This window comes from Arthrobotrys flagrans (genome assembly GCF_004000055.1).
Source record: "Arthrobotrys flagrans strain CBS H-5679 chromosome Unknown unitig_9, whole genome shotgun sequence".
NCBI lineage: Eukaryota > Fungi > Ascomycota > Orbiliomycetes > Orbiliales > Orbiliaceae > Arthrobotrys > Arthrobotrys flagrans.
This window is the reverse complement of record NW_027137551.1, coordinates 2,280,933-2,299,471: the sequence shown is the minus strand read 5'-3', so window position 1 is coordinate 2,299,471 and position 18,539 is coordinate 2,280,933. Positions and strand designations below refer to the sequence as shown.

Here is an 18,539-nt window from a genome sequence, read left to right as displayed (position 1 = left end):
TCCCAGCCAGAAATCAAGTAAAGAAAAGGAACGGAAAGGAAAAAAGGTACGTTTAGAAGCTCGGAAAGAAAAAATCGGGACATAACAGAAGGGGTATAATATTACTCGAAGAAGAAGAAGAAAGAAGAAGAAGAAGAGAAGATAAAATGAAATCAAACGGATGGCTCAAGTAACGTGAGAAAGGAAAGATATCGGAAGGGTGTGAATATATATAAAAGAACAAGTATTAATAAAAATACAGACCCCCTCGTGTCGTAGAGGATGGATGGCATTAAAATTCGATCTAAATTCGCATGAGGAGAGAAGGATGGAGAAAAGTTAGACATCTTCGGTAAACCTCGATGTCTTGCTGCCGTCCTGGCTCGCGAGACTGCGGCCAACCCCGTCGGGCCCGATCAGCGAATGCATCCGACGGACCGCTCCCGGTGGAGGCGTCGGATATCTCGAACTTCCCTCGCCTGGGTCGTTGGCATGAGGTGGCGGTGGGGGCGGTCGCCTGGCCTGGACAAGGGCAGGCTCGTCTTCGGAAATGCGACTCACATGTGCCGGGGAGCCAGATCTCATAGCCGTTCGTGCCGCACCTGGATGGAAGGGACTGGGTGTCGGAGCGTGCAGAATGTCATCGTCCTGATAGAACGATCCTTTTGCACTACTCGATGCCCCCCCTGCGTGATGTGTTCCGCCGCTGACATTCCGGCTACCCGTCTCGGATACCGATGCCCTGGCATTAGCTACGGCGATACTGGCGGGGACCATATCGTCGCCGCCATACATCGATGGCAATTTCCTTCCGGATATCTTGACGAAACCCCTCTCGGCCGGCTCAGCAGCTGTATCGGCCGATGATCTACCGAACAAACCACCGGCTCCTAAGAAAGCAGGCATTAATGAGGTTCGTGCCTGCGACATCTCTCCCACGGACCCGGCTCCAGTTTCCGCCGAAATAGCACGGTGGTGGCCACCTCTTGCCCCGGAACCTAGGATTCCAACGGCTCTCTCGGTAGTCCTCCGTCTTTTTCGCAACAAGAAAAGTAGCGCCCATAACACCAAACCAATACCCGCCAAACCGCCAAAAACGCCACCAAGGATCGGTGGGAGGTTTTCATTGGAAGTTTGGTTTCCGCCACTAGAACCCGATCCGGCATCTGGGCTAGCTTCGACCGAAGTTGTCGGCGAGTCAAGTGGTGTGGTCGGTTCGCTTTCGGCAGGGTATATTGTCGATGCAGCTAGTTCGATCGAAGTAGATATTCGTGTTGATGTGTATGATGATGACGATGATGATGATGATGATGATGAATGGCGAGAGGATGAAGAACGAGAGGATGAAGAACGAGAGGACGAAGAACGAGAGGTAGTTGAGGTTTCGAGTGATGTGGATGTTTTACGCACGGTCGTCTGAGTCCGTAGGATCCCATGGGCTGTCATATTCCTAGAGCCAACCAATAACAGAGACAACGTTGTAGGATAGGAAGCAGGAACATCGCCGAGCGATGCTGTCGCCTCGCCAAATGCAGCAGAGGCAGCCGATGCCGATGTAGGAAATGTTGTCATAGGGCTACTAGACGTCGAATATTCCGAAGTCGTCTCCAACGATGAAGTCGTAAGAGCGGTAGACGTTTCGATTGGCGATGAAGAATCCGACGTCGATGTACTCTCGGTCCATGCTGTCGTCGTAATATCCGACGTCGGTGTACTTTCGGTCCATGCTGCCGTCGTCGTAAGCATATCCGACGTCGATGTTGGTTCTGTCGCACTGCTGATCCCTCCGGTCGCATCGAATGTAAACCATGACGAGCTAACACTAACAAACGTCGAACCCTCTAACGAAACCGTGGTGATCTGTAACGATAACCCAAGCGAGACCGTAACGGTCGCACCAGCGACACCAACAGGTCTATTCCCATCCACTATTTCGCTGACAATGACAGGTAAAGGGGTCGGATCGCTCTCATTTTCCTGTCGCCGAGCCACTGCCACATTGCGCCGCCGATGCCTCTGGGCCGCCGCCGCCGCCGGACCCTTATCTCTCCAACTCTCCAGTTGTCGCACCCTCGCAAGCGCGGTTTCCATATCGCGCTCGTCGGCCGTCGGCGTCCCATCCCTCTCGTCTCCCGCCGCATCCAAAAAAGTCGCTCGCGATCCACGCCCTTGGCCATCCGGATTCCTTTGCTTAAAGCTCGGGATGTATCGCCTAATCCGCTCCCTCATCACCGCCTCGGACCACAGCAGGGGGCGGGGATTATTGCGATACAATCTATAGGGTAGATAAATACTGCCGTATGCAAGTCGGTCTTGTTTTTGTTGTTGTTGGAGCCGGTCCCTTGCAGCGATTCATTCGGACTAGTGATTAAAATGGAATTTTGTTTTTCCTTTGGTTGGAAGGCGCAACGATTGGTGTTTCTTTCTTTCTTAATATCTCAGATATCGGGATTTGCGATTGATAACGAACGAACGAACGAACGAGCGGGTTCAAAGCGATTGATTAAGGGTCGCCAGGAATCTTGGGTTTATTGGAACGGAAGTCGACCGAGGCGAGCTATCCGTGGATGTACGTTTGATGGTATTTTTGGATGTGGAATCCGAGTGGCTGTTTTTTGTTCTTTTCGTAAGTCGGGTTGCGCTGTTTCTTTCGCTTTCTTATGGAGGGAAGAGTTAATCGGGAAGCAATACAAAAAAGGAAAAAAAAAAAAAAAAAAAAAAAAGGAAACAGAACAAAAGAACCAAGGAAACAATAAAATAAAGAAATAAAATAAAGAGTGACTAGAGAGTGAGCGAGTGAGTAAAAGCCTAAGAGTGGCAGTGGCGGTAGTAATAACGATAGTAGTAGTAGGAGGAGTAAGGCAGTAATAAAAAAGGCAGCGGTTCGACAGTGTTATTTTGGGGTATCGGGAACAGGATTTCAGGAATATGATGCCGAAAAAATCCTCATCCGGGAGCGGAAATTGCGGGTGGCACTTTCACTTTCCCTTCTGGTCGTTTGGTTTTGATTATTCTCCAATTCGTTAAAAATAAAAAGGGAGCAAAAGCAGGTTTAGCTTCGGTATCGTCAGTCGCTCCAGCGAATAATTTTTATACAGTGCAAATTATTTAGTCGTCGTCATGAACTACGATGGCGGCGTCTAATAGGCGTGATATGATGTCCTGAGCGGTCATAGTTGGATGCGATCTGTCTTAGTAATAAGATGTGGAGGCGAAATGTGGATGTTGGGTGTTATCGCGACCGATGCCGATAGAGAGAGAATAAGGGGATCCGGATACGTAATAAGATGTCGTCGCTGTCGCCACTAACCAAGTATACCGAGGTACTTGTGTACTAGTCGTGTTTCCTGTCGACGCTTTCAAACTGAGATCGGGTCTCGAAGAAGGACAATAATGTCGACATGGACCGGCGATACCATCGATCTTAACTTAAACTGTTGGAGGATGGGTCGGCAGGTCGGGTGGGTATTTTGCCCCCCAGCGGTCGCTCTTCCTCCTCCTATATTTCTTCCTTTCAGCTAAACCTAGCCTGACCTGACCGACTTGCTATAGATGTAACTATAGTTTAGTAAAGTACAGGACGGAAATGAGAAACGAGTGAAAGAAAAGGAAAACCAAAAAAAAAAAAAAAAAAAAAAAAAAAAAAGACAACCGGGAAACAAGAGATATAAAATAATATATAAAAAAACAAATAAAGGAGAGAAAGGTTGGAAAGGAAGGAAGGCGGGGGGGGAGAAAACGAGAGTTAGGAAGAAGAATTAAAAAAAGATTGGAAGTTACGAGCCAAGGCCGCCTGCGATGTCGAAAGGGACGACCGACCGACTGACTGTAAGTGCGGTATGCATGCAATACGTAAAAGATACCTGGTCTGGTCGAAGGAATACAGCCGACTAGACTAAACTGCCCAGCAAGCACAAGCACGCACAATGCAATCACAATCCTGACAGATGGGACCCGGTCAAAAAAAAAAAAAACCCCGCGAAAAAAGGGACGGGAATGACAAAGGTGGAGAGAGGCAAAGAAGAAAAGGGTAAAATGCAGACTGCAGCCAATTAATCTCCAGATTATGATTCGACCCAGGCGAAAGATTAGTCGATGGGATGTGGACCTGCCACCTATCGAACAGTGTGCCAATTGCATTTGCAGGGAACAGACAGAAAGAAGGGAAATAAAGAAGGACGTTCAGAAGCCTTCCTGCACTTTCGAGCGGCTGAAATGCAACTGGCCATTGCGTCTTTTCTCGAGTCCGTACACCACATGCAGGCGAGATGGATATCTTTTCCGCCAAAATCCTTTCCGGGATTCTACGCAAGTCAATCGATGCCTGTGAATTATCACAGATCCGGTTCTATGTTTACCATGTACGCCACGGGTTAAAATTGCATGTAACCACCGCCGCCTGCTTTTTTGTTTATAGAGAACAGTAATCACCTTCTGCAACTTCATATCGGTCTAATTACGAGAATCGATGAACCCTGGGCTCGAAAAGAACACAAGAAGGGAAAATATCCACGCTAGCTAGCCTTCCCAACCGCTCCCGGTTCGACTAACGTTAACCTTCAATCCATTCTATCCGGGGGGCTGAACATGCAAAACAAAATGCAACGGAAAAAACGTGATCACAAGGCCCAAAAATCGAGACTGCTCAAACAGAATTATATCAAATCAAGGTTTGGATGTCCCCACGAAATGGGTTCAAAAATAGGTCCATCGGCTGGGTCCCCGGGAGGCCTTAGTACCCAGTTCATGCAGAGGAACCGTATCTATGCATAAGGTCCCCATATGCAACCTGTTAGCGTCGTTCGATTCACCCCTCGATAAGAATCGACCGTCGGCCCTGGCAGCAATGACATGTCAGTCTGCAGCACCAAGACCCGACCCACCTTGAAATTTCCCACGCTTTGTTCCGTGACCTTTTTTTGAATAAATGTCATTCTTCATCTCGAACTTGATGACAAGAGTTCTTAGGTTCCAATCCATTCGGTCAAAGTCTCCACACTTGCATCTGTAGCTGGATCAATTGGCGAATGCACGAGCTGAAAATATCTTTCCCCTCTTCTTCTTTTTCTTCGAGAGCTGCAGCTGTTTTATCCCAGCTCCTCCCTGCCCCATCTTCCCACCAATTCGCACGTCATTGGAGGAATCAAAAAAATTATTCCGTTATAATTGAACGAAAATCTCCCGCCTCGCCAGTCCCACTTCCACGTTCTCGGCCATACTCGGTCACCCCAATAATCCACCTTGCATATTTGTGCTGGGTAGATACGAATGGAGCCCGCCTCAATTGCCGAAATCGCATGTCTTGTAGCGACATGCCAAAGCCGTTTTTAATATAAATTTCTACCCAAAAAGGTAGCCACGCCGTTCACTAGCCTAGGTATCTAATATTCCACCCCAGAACCTAACCTCCATGAAACATGTGCTGTACCACCGATCAAAGTGCCGGTACACAAAATCTTCACAGGTAGGGAAAATTTTCAACATCCGGACCTTCCCCCCTCTTCATGCAGGTACGCGTCCATTCGGGCAACCCTCCAAAATGATGAAGGTGGTGAGTGTGATTCTGCTCGCCAATAACGTTCCCGGGAGCTTGATAAAAAAAATTTGTCTGCCATAAGCTATTGATTCGAATTGATTGATTTCGAGCTTAGGCCGCTTGTTTCAAAAAATTGCCAGGACATGTCATTACCAGGAAAACAAGTCCAACTGACGGTTGTATCCGTGGATCCTGGCTTCATTATTAGATAGATTATTGGTCGGACAAGAAATATAAAAAAAAGGGTAGCACAGGAGGACTATCGATGGCAAATCTCAATATAAAAAATCCCCATGATGCACGCTTTTCTTGTCCAAGATTTGATGGTTTACAAGCAGATGGCCGACGGTTATTGGTGCGACTGTAGCCCTGGATTCTCTGCAGATTCCAAACTCGTTAGAAAGAAAACCCCTCCAAGGCCGTCCGTGAACAAGGTATCTAGAGAGCTTTAAGAAAGAGAGCTGCGGAGGCTTTTTGTCGCTCCGCTGATCATCGGTTCTCATGCGGCTGCCGTATTTGGATCAAATGGTACGCTTCCCGCGATCCCAGCTACCAAGGTGGATCCGTACCACTCCTGTAGATATTGATCCTAGACAGCGTAACATTCCGGAAAGCCATGTCTAATCGATAAAGTCCGGGTTTAAGACATCTTCCTAGCTGCTTCTCGAAAAGAACAAAAAAAGACATTTTAGCTTAGATGGGTACTTTTTATAATTATATCTCCGCACGGTCGTGCTTGAGCCGCCGGCTGCTGACTTTTGATACCTGAACGATGTCTGAAATCTTTTGTTCCCCAGACGCCACGGTATAGATCCCCACTAGCATGCGACGGCCGCTTCCGAGGTCGGACTTGGTTTGGGAAGAAGGTCGAACCGAGTAGCGCTGGAATATTATACCTGATCCAGACCTAGACAACCGGCCTATAATATCATGATATCAATGCCTGGCGCGGCGATCGATAGCTGTAAACAAAAATCCCAGAGCTCGATAACGTTTCAACAGCATCTATATTTTATGATATTAAACCATCGTACCTAAAATCTCCAAGGGAACGTAAAAATGCAAAGGAAAAATAAACAGTGACCCGATGCCGTTATACCCATTAAGAAGGCAAAATAGACACACCCCTTCGGCATGAAATACAGCAATTGAAGATATACGAAGATGAAACAACCCATTCGTTCCAAATACATCAAACGGGCTTATCGACCTTATCCAACCTCTCCAAAATGGCATGCAACTCCTTAACCATCACCTTCCTCTTCTTCCTAACCTCCGCCCCATCATCACCATCAACATCCACGGAATCCAACTTCAACATCTCCCCCAAAACCGTCTCGCTAAGTCTATGATGCTCATCTTTCCTCTTCGCCGCATCTTCCGGCGGGTTTGTTTCAAATGCCACCACGAGCGGAAGAACGGTTCCGGTGATATGCTTCTTGACAAGTTCAATCTTCTCCATCGGCGGGATGACCTTCTTCTTCGGTGGCTCCGGTGTAGTCCTTGAGGATGACGGCCCGGCAATCCCGGATGCAGGAGGAGGTGCAAGTTTTGACTTCGACGCCATACACAGGATCTTAGCTCCGTGCTTAACTTTAAAGTCCTTCAACGGCGCCGTATCATCCTTCAAATGACTTCCCGAAAACAACAGTTTGATGGAATGATCATGAGCCAGCCCCAGCGCGTCCAGAACCGCAATTCTTAGATCTTTAACCGTCGTCTTGGTATCCACATCTCCCTTTGGGAAATTGATGCTATACGTCTCTGCGCCCTGTTGGACGTATACGATATCCTCCGTTCTGGTTTCATCATTGTCGAAGAGCGACGAGCCGGTAACGGATTTCAGGAATCGTTTCATCGGGAGGAGGAAGGTGATCGGGATGACGAAGATGAGGATTATGGTTAATAGGAGGTTCGTGTCCGTGGTGCGAAGGGACGGTGGGAGGTGGGATTGGATGTATGAGAGTTCGTAACTGAAGCGGTGGGAGAGGGATGTGAGGTTTTCGGTGAGGGAGGAGGATAGGCGGGCTGGGAGAATCTCCCAGAGATCTTTGGGCGCCAGTTTGAAAGGATTTTTTTTTTTTGATAGGTGGTTAGGCGAGATGCGTGGTGAGTAGGAGGGCAGCCAATTGGTGGCTACGATGAGGGGTGATTGGTGATTTTTGGTTTGTAGATGATATGCGGTTCGGTCGCCGGTCGCTGTGGAATGGTTAATGAAACCGTATGCAGGAAGCTCTGGGTGTAAGGTTTATGTCGCCACGGATGTCTTCTTTCTCTCTCTGAACTTTTTTTGCAAGGGGAAATTTGCCGTATCGGGATACTAACTCGAAGGGGAAGTGATTAGGCCTAAAGTGGTATTTTCGGACGACAACAACTTCGCCTGCCAGAATGCAACATGTTGTTGATCCAACCGTGACGAGATGCCCCGTAGAATTGTCAACAGTATAAGCGCTTTCGAGATCATAACCGTTTCCAAAGCCGGATATTGAAGCTCAACTTATCGATGAAGCCTTAACATAACCCCGTTGGATGAGAACATACATGGTGGCGCACATTATATACATCGAACATAGCAATCCCAAGTTTTAAAGCTAGATTGGAGCAACGGTTTGTATTGTATTGTTAACAATGCGATATTCTTGTTAAGCTTCAAGCCTACCGGCTACTCCGCTTAACGCCTCCAAATAATACATCGATACAGCAACAATCGAACCAGCTCATGATATTCCCGGGTCCATATGCATGCGAGAGAAACCAGAAGTATTAGCCGATATGCTGACACCCATGGAATGAATTTTGTATCAATTTGAAAGTGCGGACTGATGGTGTAACGTCCGTTCATTCATTTGGACATCAAGATGCAAACCTGCCGTGAATCATAACCAGATCCGAATCCGAGACCGGGAGGTGAACTATTCGGTCTGGAGAGAAGACGGGCGCCGGCACCTGCCTGCGAAACTATTTACCAATGAGAACGTATATATAACGTCCGATTTTCCAATCTACGGTAACATCAACCCGGTACGCCGCAACTCCCAAGGTTCCGATGACACGCTTCGCCGCGTCGAACCCGTCCAAGATGAAGGCTTCATCGGGAAGCCGACCGGCAAAGGCATCCTAATCACCGGTCGCACCGGTATTATCGGCGCCGAAACCGCCAAAGCACTCCATGCCACCACCGGTACGAGAATATCCATCGCTTCTGGAAGGAATTTCCAAGAAATGGTCGAAGCACGTTGAAGGCGCCTGTACTAATATCAAGAACACACATCCTGACGAAATTCTGTATACCTAGGTTGATTCTACAGAGTACAAGGCCCGGGCTTGCTGGGTAATCCTTGAAGAATGGCGATAGGTTATAACGTTAGGTTTACTTATTTGGACTCCTCCCTTTGTGACGTCTAGGTGAAATTCCCCTGCCTCGTCGCCGGACTCCGACATGAAAGAAATCAAAATAGCACCGGTCACTACCACCCTAGACGGGTTTGAATCTTAATTCGTAGTTAGTCATTTAGGTCGCTGCCTCCTATTCCGAACCCCCATGGTCGCGTCAACCCGATCCTCCCCGCCTCGAATAATAGTCCTAACCTCGAATGCTCACGCCACAACCCCACCATTTCTCAACTACTGTAATCTTACACGATGATCCATGGCTCATACGGTCAATCCAAGTGCGCAAATACCGAACAGGATAGACTGTCGCTATGGGAGTCGGGCCATCCGTGTCACTTTGGCGAATCCGGGTTGGCAATTATGTTGCACAAGAATGAGAAGGATTATTGGTGCAAGGGTATCGCGAAGACGGTATGGGCTGATGTGGCTAGTGCCTGGAAGGGCTATAGCCAGTGGGTGAGAAGAAAGGGCTACTTTGGAGGGATGAGGTTTGGGTACCCCTGGTTATAATTACGGGTCGACTCTGGATACCCCACTGGACGAAATTAGCAATGCCGATTTGATACTAACGGTTATTCTCAGAAATAACTCTAATTTATTGTTGCAATATCACTAGATTATTTTTTAATAATTGCCTAGGTAATTGTGAATATGCCCCTATATATCGCCCTGCGATCCGAAACTTCTGAGATCTAGGCAGGAGTTTCATGCAATGCATGTTGGATATAATATAGTGTTGCATGCTCTGCTGCCAGGTCTATGAACCGGTGACAAACTGCAGGTAACGGCTACGATTTCCTATTCCCCTCGAAAATCGTTCCGGGTGCTATTCGAGGAGTAGATGTTCGGGCGTATTCGAGAATTTATATTATACCGAGAAGATATTTTTGTTCAGCATGCAGACGCATCTAGACTCACCTTCCTAACATCGCGATGAGTTGTGTGGCGTTCATGAGATCGGGATCTGGTCTCAGGCTGCGGCCTCGGGTGTTTTATATGTTTCTATCTTTTGAGTCGAAACAGTGCACTGTTCATCTCGCGGGTCGAGTTGGTCGTATGCAATTGTTCACATGGCAAGTGCGACATCGATTCGACTCGACTGAGTCTAACTTGTTCAGCTGAGCATCGTGTTATCATCCCGCAGTAGCGTCGACGGCATCAACGAATAGCAGTGCAAAGATATCTGGCCCGATGACCGCCCCTTTTCACTCTCGCTTGCCAAAAGGTGCAATAGATGTACAGATGTATGCATCGCATCCAACCGGTTGGGTTTTCATCCGCCTGTTGGTAATTTTTGATTGGCTCCATGGGGCAAGATTTTCCCCCACCAGTGTTCTGGATACCCCCGACGAAATCTCACAAGGTTTAATTTTGTAAAAGCCGTTGGGGGACAAAAACATCAATGCCGCTGTTGATCTTTGACGAAAAATAATGGGTGAATGTGGAATTATAATCAAAGGTCGCTAGTAACCATGTCGCAACCGTTGTCTTGGGTATTTATTTTCTGCAAAAGAATGAAGCGCGACTTCGCTGGGAGGGGCGCATCAATACGTATTCGGATGAAGCATTTCGAGGTTAAGGTCGTGACCCTGGAAAAAAAAGAGTTCCTGCGTGGAAGACCCTGGCTACCGTACGTTCGAGGCAGCTTCTTGACCCACGCCGAGCTAGCCTGGTCCGCGTCCGCCCATCGCCTGCAGTGTCTCGACATCTTGCTCCACCGGCATCGCTAGGGGAGGGTCTGCGGCATACCATCCGTTCCTGAAAAGGAATAGCCCCTTCCCTAGGCTTCGGTGCTCCCTTCTTTGAAAAGATGGCCCCATCGTCCCTTGATGACCTCTTCCTTCCCTTCTTTTCCTCATCATAATCACAGGCTACGAGCTCACACCCTCCGGAGGAGTCTTTGGGATTCAAACTTGTGGTCGGGGCTTGGGCTTCTCTCTCATATCGCAATAAAACATCAAATTTCGTCCCGACCCTCCCCTTCGGCCTCTTGAAATTTTTTGGAAACCGAGACGGTTGCTTGGTTGGCCGCCCAGGTTGCTTTCTCGAAATTTGTTCGGGTCAACGTATCGGAATCCACGAGCTTAATTTCCATATTACCTATCGCGTGTTAGTGCCGGGTTTCGAGATTCAATAGCACTCTGAACTAAGGGCCTTCATTTGCTGCTGACCTGACAAGACAGCAGCCGGGCTGTCTGCTGTGATTCTGTGCGTCTGGCGAAGGTCTTAAGATTTGGCTCCCCCTTTGGATCTGGGTTTATTCCCCCCAAAGCCAGGCTTTTCTTTTTGCCTCTGAGTCTTGTTGAGCCTTGAGCCTTTGGATCTCGATTCTTTGCAGAGTTGTCTCTCATCGGTCAGCTGTTCTGGTGTCTCTTCTTACGTCCGTTCCGTGAAGAGGTTGATTGAGTCGAGATAGATCCCGTCCATTGCATCGATCTGGCTCGCGTGTGAACGGCTCGCCGTCTCCTTTCTCGCTCTCCGCATCCACCTTGACCTTAACCTGCTCTCTGGCCCTCTCTCTCTCGAGATCTCACCCTCGTTCGCTTCAAAATCAGTCAACTGCACTCCTCTTGTCTTATCCGGCTAGTCCTTTGCATTTAGTTTTTTTTTTTTTCCTTTCCTTTTCTCCCTTCTCCTTGACTTCGTCTCCATCTCATCTGCTGCATTGACTGCAACAAGACTACTATCACATCGTTTATACATAGTATTATTTTTTGCTCGTAATTATTTTTATTCCTCTCACCGTATCTCTCTCTCGTTATCTTTTTTCATTTTTTTATTTTCTATTTTCTAATTTTCTATTTACTGGGTTCCTTTTTGCTGCTGCAACTTCCTGTTCTCCTTCTGAGAAGATATCTCCTTCCAACAAACCCGCCTCCTCATAAATCGTTCTTCACCACTTCAATTCACTGCATCTCCAAGGTATCCAACCTAATCTCAGGTCCTCTGCTACGCTGCTGCCGCTGCCACATTGCTATTCTTGCTATTCATCAGCATCTGGACTGCCGGCCCGCATCGTGGTTCGTTTCCTTCGACCGATCTTCCATCGTTCTAGCCGCCTTCCTCATTGCTCTTGGTGTATGTTGTGCATCAACTTCGGCATCATCGATCACCCTGGAATCTTATGACATCCGCCGGTAACATTTAACAGCCTCTAATTTCGCATTCGTCAGACACCTTGCATCAAAAAAAGGAAGACCCATCACCCCTCGGTTCGAAACATCACGGAGCCTTTTCTCGAGTTATACCTTATTTCTTTCTTCTATTCTGACAGGGGATTTCAACACTTGGTTGTTTGCCTAACTTCTTCGACAAGTCATATCACAGTAGCGCCCGCTGTATCCTATCGTGGCATACATCTCTAGTGAATTGGTTGTCGACCGAAAACTGGCGAACGGCCAACCAGAAGGAATACTCCTGATCAGAAAACCCACTTTCGCTTCTTCACCCCACTTCCATCGTCGACGCAGGACAGCTGTAAACAGGGAGAAACGTCATCACGGGGAGGCGAATACTTTCGTTCTACCCTCCCTTGACGGAGTAACCCTGAATTGTCAAAACCAATAAATCAACACCGCCCCGGATTCCGGCTTCCTTTCGATTTGCAGGCCACGAGCGAATCCGGAAACCCTTCACCATGGCAAGCATCACTGCATCTCGAGGTGTCGCTAGCATCACCCCGCCGGCTTCATCGCACGGCCATCGCGATTGGGACTACTCGGTACCCATCGATGCCCCTGTGAGTGTTTCCGTCCACAGATGATATGGTGCATTGTGCTAATTTTTAATGTCGTTACAGGAAGACGATGGTAACACCTACTACAGTTACACCGGCAACAACAGGAACGGAAGCGCCAGTCGGTCTAGGACAAGCTCTGTTACGAAGCCAAAGGTGGTGGAAAATAGGAAACCGTCTTACAATCGATCCAATAGCGATTATGCGAGAGATATCCCGAGGAATGCTTATCCCTCTAACCCTGCCGAAATTTCTCGAGACGATTTCCTAGCCGCACCTCGTGCTCCAGCTTTGTCCAGTCGTTCACCGAGCAGTGCCGATGGCCGAGACTCCGTTGTCGATCTCTATTCGGACAACCGATTGTCGACAATCAGCGGCGTCACCGAAATCCTGCCGAATATCAACAGTTCCGCAACTGCCATGTACGATCTTTCGGGGGACATCGACAACCGGGAGGCTTCTAGCTGGATTCACCGTGATAAGTTGATGAGAATAGAGTCCGTCGAGTTCAAGAAAACCTCCACCTCAAGCGAGGCGTGGGTCAAGACTGCATCACGAAAGCTCTCTCTGGGTCGTATGTCGGAGGCTCGAGGAAATTCAACCGCACAGACTCGGGAAAACTCCTTCGAAAAGGGTGGTGAAGAGGATTCCGAACTTTTCGAGGATAACAACTTTGATCTAAGGCTTCCCGAAGAACGTGAGGCTGAACGTGTCGCACAGAAACTGGCCGCAGCTCGAAACAAGTCGAATACTCCATCGAAGATCCCCGTCAATATGGCTTCGCCAGCCCCGATCCCGCTGCAATTCTTGGAACGGAACTCTCCACTGAAAAGAGCAAGGTCCGGCTCTATCGATGAAGACGAAGTGCAGAGCATTTCATACCCCGCGACGAGAGCCAGATCTCAAACACTCGAGTCCGAGGATCCACCGGTTACACCACCGGAGAAATCAGCTCCAGGAACCGCAAACTCGTCTACCCCTCCCAATCGGACAACTCGCAGCTTGTCTAAGAGCTCTCCTCGCCGTCCATCTAGCTCTCATAGGACATCTGCAGCCGGTGGAAAGAACCTACCGAAACTGAGAACTGCATCGGCATCTGGCAACAGAGGCTCCGGCGGTAGCGGGTCCGCTAGCGTCAACGCTGCACCGCAACATAAGTCTCCCGAAGGCCAGCCACCATGGGCGGTTGGGTCGTATGCGCCGGATCCGAAGCTGCCTCAGGACCAACAAATCATTCCGACTGTTGCGAAGAGATTACAACAGGAGGAATGGGAACGTGAAGGTGCACCTGCTTCCGTTTTTGATAGGGACTTGAGGCCTCTGAAACTTTATGAGAAGGATGTCGAGCCAAAGGAAGCTATCAACTTTGGGGAGCAGGGTGCCCAATGGCCAATGTCAAATGAAAAGCAGAGGGACCCCCCGCCGATGGTTGTACGTACAAGCTCCAACCCCTCTCCGACAATGACACTAACATCTTTACAGGAACCTAAGAAAATGGAAACCCCAAGAATGGAATCTCCAAAGATTCTCCCCAAGGCACCACGATCGGAATCACCTCCTCCGAGACCTCCTTCCAGGGAACCTATCCGTGTCAAAGATCCCGATGAGGTCCCCGCTAAGGGCAAGAAGGACAAGGGATGTTGCGGTTGTACAATCATGTAGTCTTTTATTCTGCAAAGCAACAACCTATCTGTCATTCCCTCACGGCTTGTCGATTCGATATTTCAGCAATTTCTCGATCCTTTTCCAGCAACCAAAAGCACAGCGTTAGGCGAATCTTGGCGTTTGATTTGTTATCCACCCTGTTCCCAATATTCGACTCGGACTTTTTTTTTTTTGATGATAACCTATATCCCGGGCGGGTGTTTCTCTTTTGTCTTTCAAGATCTACACTTGTAATCCCCTACGTCTTCTCTAACGGCCTCTTTTTAGATACTGTCATTCCCACACTTGCAACATTTTTCTAAATGTTTTTTTTATTATTGTCTTTATCCAGTCCCTCTTCTTCCTCCCAGTTGTATATTTTCTCACCCAAAGTTCCACAGTCTCCTTTGTGTATTATTTTCTTTTCATTTTCACATCTTGTTCGCGTTCGTATTTCGAACGCCGCAGATATTTTTCCTAGTCATAGCGACGCATGGCATTCCACCCCCAGAACACACACATCCGACCTTCGACACTCCTACGACATTTTGTTTCCTTTTTTTGTCTTTGCTATTACAATACTTCCAGTAGCCTTGGTCTCCGAATCTTCTTTTCATTTTCTTTGCTACCAAACAAGTTGTTCGAGAACAGCTTCCCAAGCATCATTTTCCATTTCCATTTTTTCTTTCTTTTTTTTTTTTTCCCGGTCTCGCATTCCTCCCTTTGCCCGTTTGAAGCTGGTATCGTATAACGGTCTCCCTTTGTACTTTTGCCTCTTGTTTCTGAAAACTTACTTAGATACTACTACGTCTACTTGTATCCACATACATCCATCTTATCTTTGTCTCTTTTATCCACTATTTTGTTTTTGCAAATATTGTTTATTAGAGAGTCCCCCCGTTCTACCCCATACCTACATCCGAATGAGTTAAAGAGAGCCCTCTCCTCATCTAGAATACAAACAAATACTATACCGAATCACTCCAAAACTGACCCTCCATTATTCTTACGTCGAACGAGAGCCGTAGAGCGCAGCGCATACTTTAGTTCGCCACCGAAAAGCTAACCGTATCTCTGAAAACCCAAGATCCCGAAGGCTACAGCCCTCTCTCTTACGACCTGACCTGCCTCAACGGCGTTCTCATCGCCGCTGGAGTCCTCGGCGCCTTCACCGGCGTTCCTACCGGCGTCCTCACCGGTGTATTGGGCTCGCTCGCCACCACCCCTTCCACCGGATCTCCGACCCTTCCGACGCCGACCACGCACCAATAACTATACTCCACCCTCTCCCTCTGCACCGCCCCACCCGACGCTCCCGAATGGCTCGGCTTCCCACCACCCCCTTCCTCATCATCCCGATCAACCTCGGCTTCAAACTCAACCCTCACATAAATCGGAATCTCCAACAATCTCTCATCACGTATCCTCGTCTCCCTCGTATCCGGAATCTCCGGTGGAACGACTTCGATCACCACGCTCGTGTAATTCATCTTTTGCTCGTACACGGTCGACATTTTCGGATCCTTCGAGAACGAAGCAAACGATCCGGCGACAGGTGGAGTCGACACACCGGATGGGGTAGCAGCGGCGGGTTTGGTACTCATCAGAGCATCGTCCCAAACGTCGGTATTGGCACCGACTTCAAATTCGGGACATAAGATCGTTACTCGACTTGCGAATGCCGTTCCGGGGGTTCTTCTCGGTGTTAACAAACTAACGCTGATGGGGTCGAACAGAGGATTTGTGACAGTTAGTAGGAATCTGTGGGTTTTGTGGGGGGTAAGGTTGTTCCAGGTTATCGTGGAGTCGAGACGTTTGATGGTCAGGGAGGGGATGTAGTTCAGGGCTACCAAACGGATTCTAAACCGTGTGGTTTGGACTTTGGATTCGGGTTTTACGAGGATGTGGCGGCAGGCGCGGCAGCGTTTTGAGCGTTTGGTGCGGAGGAGGACGGCGGTGGGGGTCAAATCCCTGGTCGGAGTCAGTCAGCGGTCCGGAATCGGTATAGTCGGTGAACATGGCGGTGACTTACGATAAGAACCGTGGTTCGTGAGGTTGGGTTAATCGCTGCTTTGCGGTCGTTGCTTTTTCCATATCCGTCAGTATATTGTTTTTACCATGGGCGGGCGGTCGGAGCAGCTGCGCACTTACTAGCTTCTAATCCTTCCACCGCCATACGTTCTACAATCTCCAACTCCTGTTCTTCATTGACCTCCCTCGGCCGATCGACCTCCTTCATCTCCAGTTTCTTCACACCCCTTCCTTTCCTGCTCCCACCGTGACCTCCACTACCACTTCCGAGACCCGTGTACAAGCCCATCAACCTCGTCAATGCCGCCGGGGAATTGGTAAAATCCTCTTGCGCATTACCGAGTTGTTGAGCATAATGTTGTTTTAACCGGATAAACTCGGTATCCTGCGGTGAATGTGTGAGTTTCGAAAGTTGTGCGGAGATCGAAGTAGGTTTTTCGAGTTGGATGGGTGGTATGAGGTCCGATGTTGTCCAGTGGCAGTGAGAACAGAAGAGGTTGAAGGGACCGGTGGGGTGGTCTGAGTGTCCGGAGGAATGGTTTACCGGGATGACGGCGAGTAAGGCGGTGCATACCGGGCATAAGTAGCAGTTCCTTGTACATCTGCAGTCAGAAGGTATCAGAGCTATTAGCACGGCCCGATTTCAAAAAGGCTATGAAGCACACGAAAGTAACCTAGCGGAGTGATTACCTTACCGATTTCCATCACTTTTGACGGTCGAACTGGGTACTTCGAAGAGACAGCTGGGACAGTACCAACATACTATCTCCTCTTGTACGCATCTAGGACATCTTATCTGGTGACAATCTTCGCAGTATAATAGATTCTCGATGGGGAATAACGAGAATGCAGACCGTGGATCGCGTGGATCGAAGTTATTTTCGTCGTCTTCGTCGGTGAGTTCTTCGTCGTCGTCCAAGTCAAGACCAAGGTTTCCACCATCGAACGAGACGGATGGAGTGAAGCCTCCTAGGAGGGTGCGCCGTTTGGTGGGTGTATGTGGGTCCGTGGGTAAGAAGTTGAAGTCGTGTTTGGAGGGGGATTTGGAGGGGGATATCGGCCGGGCGCTATCAATGGTGAAGGTTTGGGGACGGTCTTCATGGCACGGGCATGAAATGTGGATGTAAGGGAACGAAGACATCGTCGGTCGGTCAGGTTGATGGTTGAGGTTCGTGGAGACCTTCGATTGACCCGCAAAAGGATGGAAGTTTGGTGGGAGAGGTGAATTCCATTCGGCGAGCTTGGCTTGAAGCTTGACAGCCTATCGAGAGCTATGCAAAATGCAACATTTTCAACACGAATACAACAATTTCTCTTTACGGCCCAGAGCGAGCATGCGATACTAACAGTCGTATTCCTTTATCGTAGTCGCCGAAAAATTGGAATCCTTTTCTCCCGGTAGAAGCAACCGCGGCTGGCCGCTTGAATTGATCGGATATCAGAGAACTCAATTCAGACTCGAGATTACGTAAAACCGTGCGTTCATGAGGTAGAAAGATGTAAGGGCAAAAACAGACGGCAACTAGGCTGCCACCACATACGTTAAGCTCTGAACCCGAAGATATCGGGATTTGAGTGGCTCTGAAAAGGGCCCGAGGAGAGAATATGCATCCGCTTCGATATAACACCAAACCTCGCTCCCAGGGAGTATGTGCTATGATCGGGCCCGGATCCGGCTTTAAACACGCCCTCTGCTTACCCACTATAATTTTGGGACAGAGAACGTCAATCGGGACTTTGGTAGCAGGTCTTAATAAAATAGTTAGTCCTGTAGAGGTTTGGATACGATTCTGAAGTAGAGGGGTTGTGAAGGTGCATTTCTAACAGCAGGAACCCGGGTGTACATGTGTCCGATATCCACACCGTTTTCACGCGTTCATGGATAATCAGAGTACCGTCAATTCCTGGGCCCCGGGGCGGCATACAAATCATGATCCTTTATCAGTTCTTCCCTGGCGGGTCTCGGGATTTCGTGAGAAAAGAGTTACTACCCGAGGCGTATATGTCTCTCCCGCTTACGTCTATAGATGCGAGATTTCCCACTAATATAAAGGATAGAAACGTCCAAGACACCGAACTGCGAGACAATATCAATTCCCTCTATGTATAATATCTTATTACGAGAGAATAGACTTGGGATATATAGCATTTTATCCGTTAAAAAGGCTTATTCCGGAGAGAATTAAGTGTTGCGGCTGTTGGATCCTATAGTCGAAGAGG

At 48.5% G+C, this 18,539-nt stretch overlaps 4 protein-coding genes across 4 annotated transcripts; 1 reads left to right on the top strand and 3 right to left on the bottom strand.

Annotated features, from left to right (window-relative positions):
• Positions 1 to 318: 318 nt before the first annotated feature.
• On the bottom strand, positions 319 to 2,208 carry DFL_006020 (uncharacterized protein; the record flags this gene model as incomplete). The annotated part of the gene is made up of 1 exon (XM_067635367.1): positions 319 to 2,208. The coding sequence occupies one exon, from the start codon at positions 2,206 to 2,208 to the stop codon at positions 319 to 321; it is 1,890 nt and encodes a 629-aa protein (XP_067489803.1).
• A 4,499-nt stretch (positions 2,209 to 6,707) lies between these two features.
• DFL_006019 (uncharacterized protein) lies at positions 6,708 to 7,373 on the bottom strand (the record flags this gene model as incomplete). Its single annotated transcript, XM_067635365.1, has 1 exon — positions 6,708 to 7,373. One exon carries the CDS (start codon positions 7,371 to 7,373, stop codon positions 6,708 to 6,710), a length of 666 nt encoding a protein of 221 aa, XP_067489802.1.
• Positions 7,374 to 12,545: 5,172 nt separating this feature from the next.
• Positions 12,546 to 14,306, top strand: DFL_006018 (uncharacterized protein; the record flags this gene model as incomplete). The annotated part of the gene is made up of 3 exons (XM_067635364.1): positions 12,546 to 12,647; positions 12,708 to 14,075; positions 14,127 to 14,306. The coding sequence occupies 3 exons, from the start codon at positions 12,546 to 12,548 to the stop codon at positions 14,304 to 14,306; spliced, it is 1,650 nt and encodes a 549-aa protein (XP_067489801.1).
• Positions 14,307 to 15,400: 1,094 nt separating this feature from the next.
• DFL_006017 (uncharacterized protein) lies at positions 15,401 to 17,460 on the bottom strand (the record flags this gene model as incomplete). The annotated part of the gene is made up of 4 exons (XM_067635363.1): positions 15,401 to 16,259; positions 16,321 to 16,372; positions 16,440 to 16,921; positions 17,015 to 17,460. 4 exons carry the CDS (start codon positions 17,458 to 17,460, stop codon positions 15,401 to 15,403), a joined length of 1,839 nt encoding a protein of 612 aa, XP_067489800.1.
• Positions 17,461 to 18,539: the final 1,079 nt, after the last annotated feature.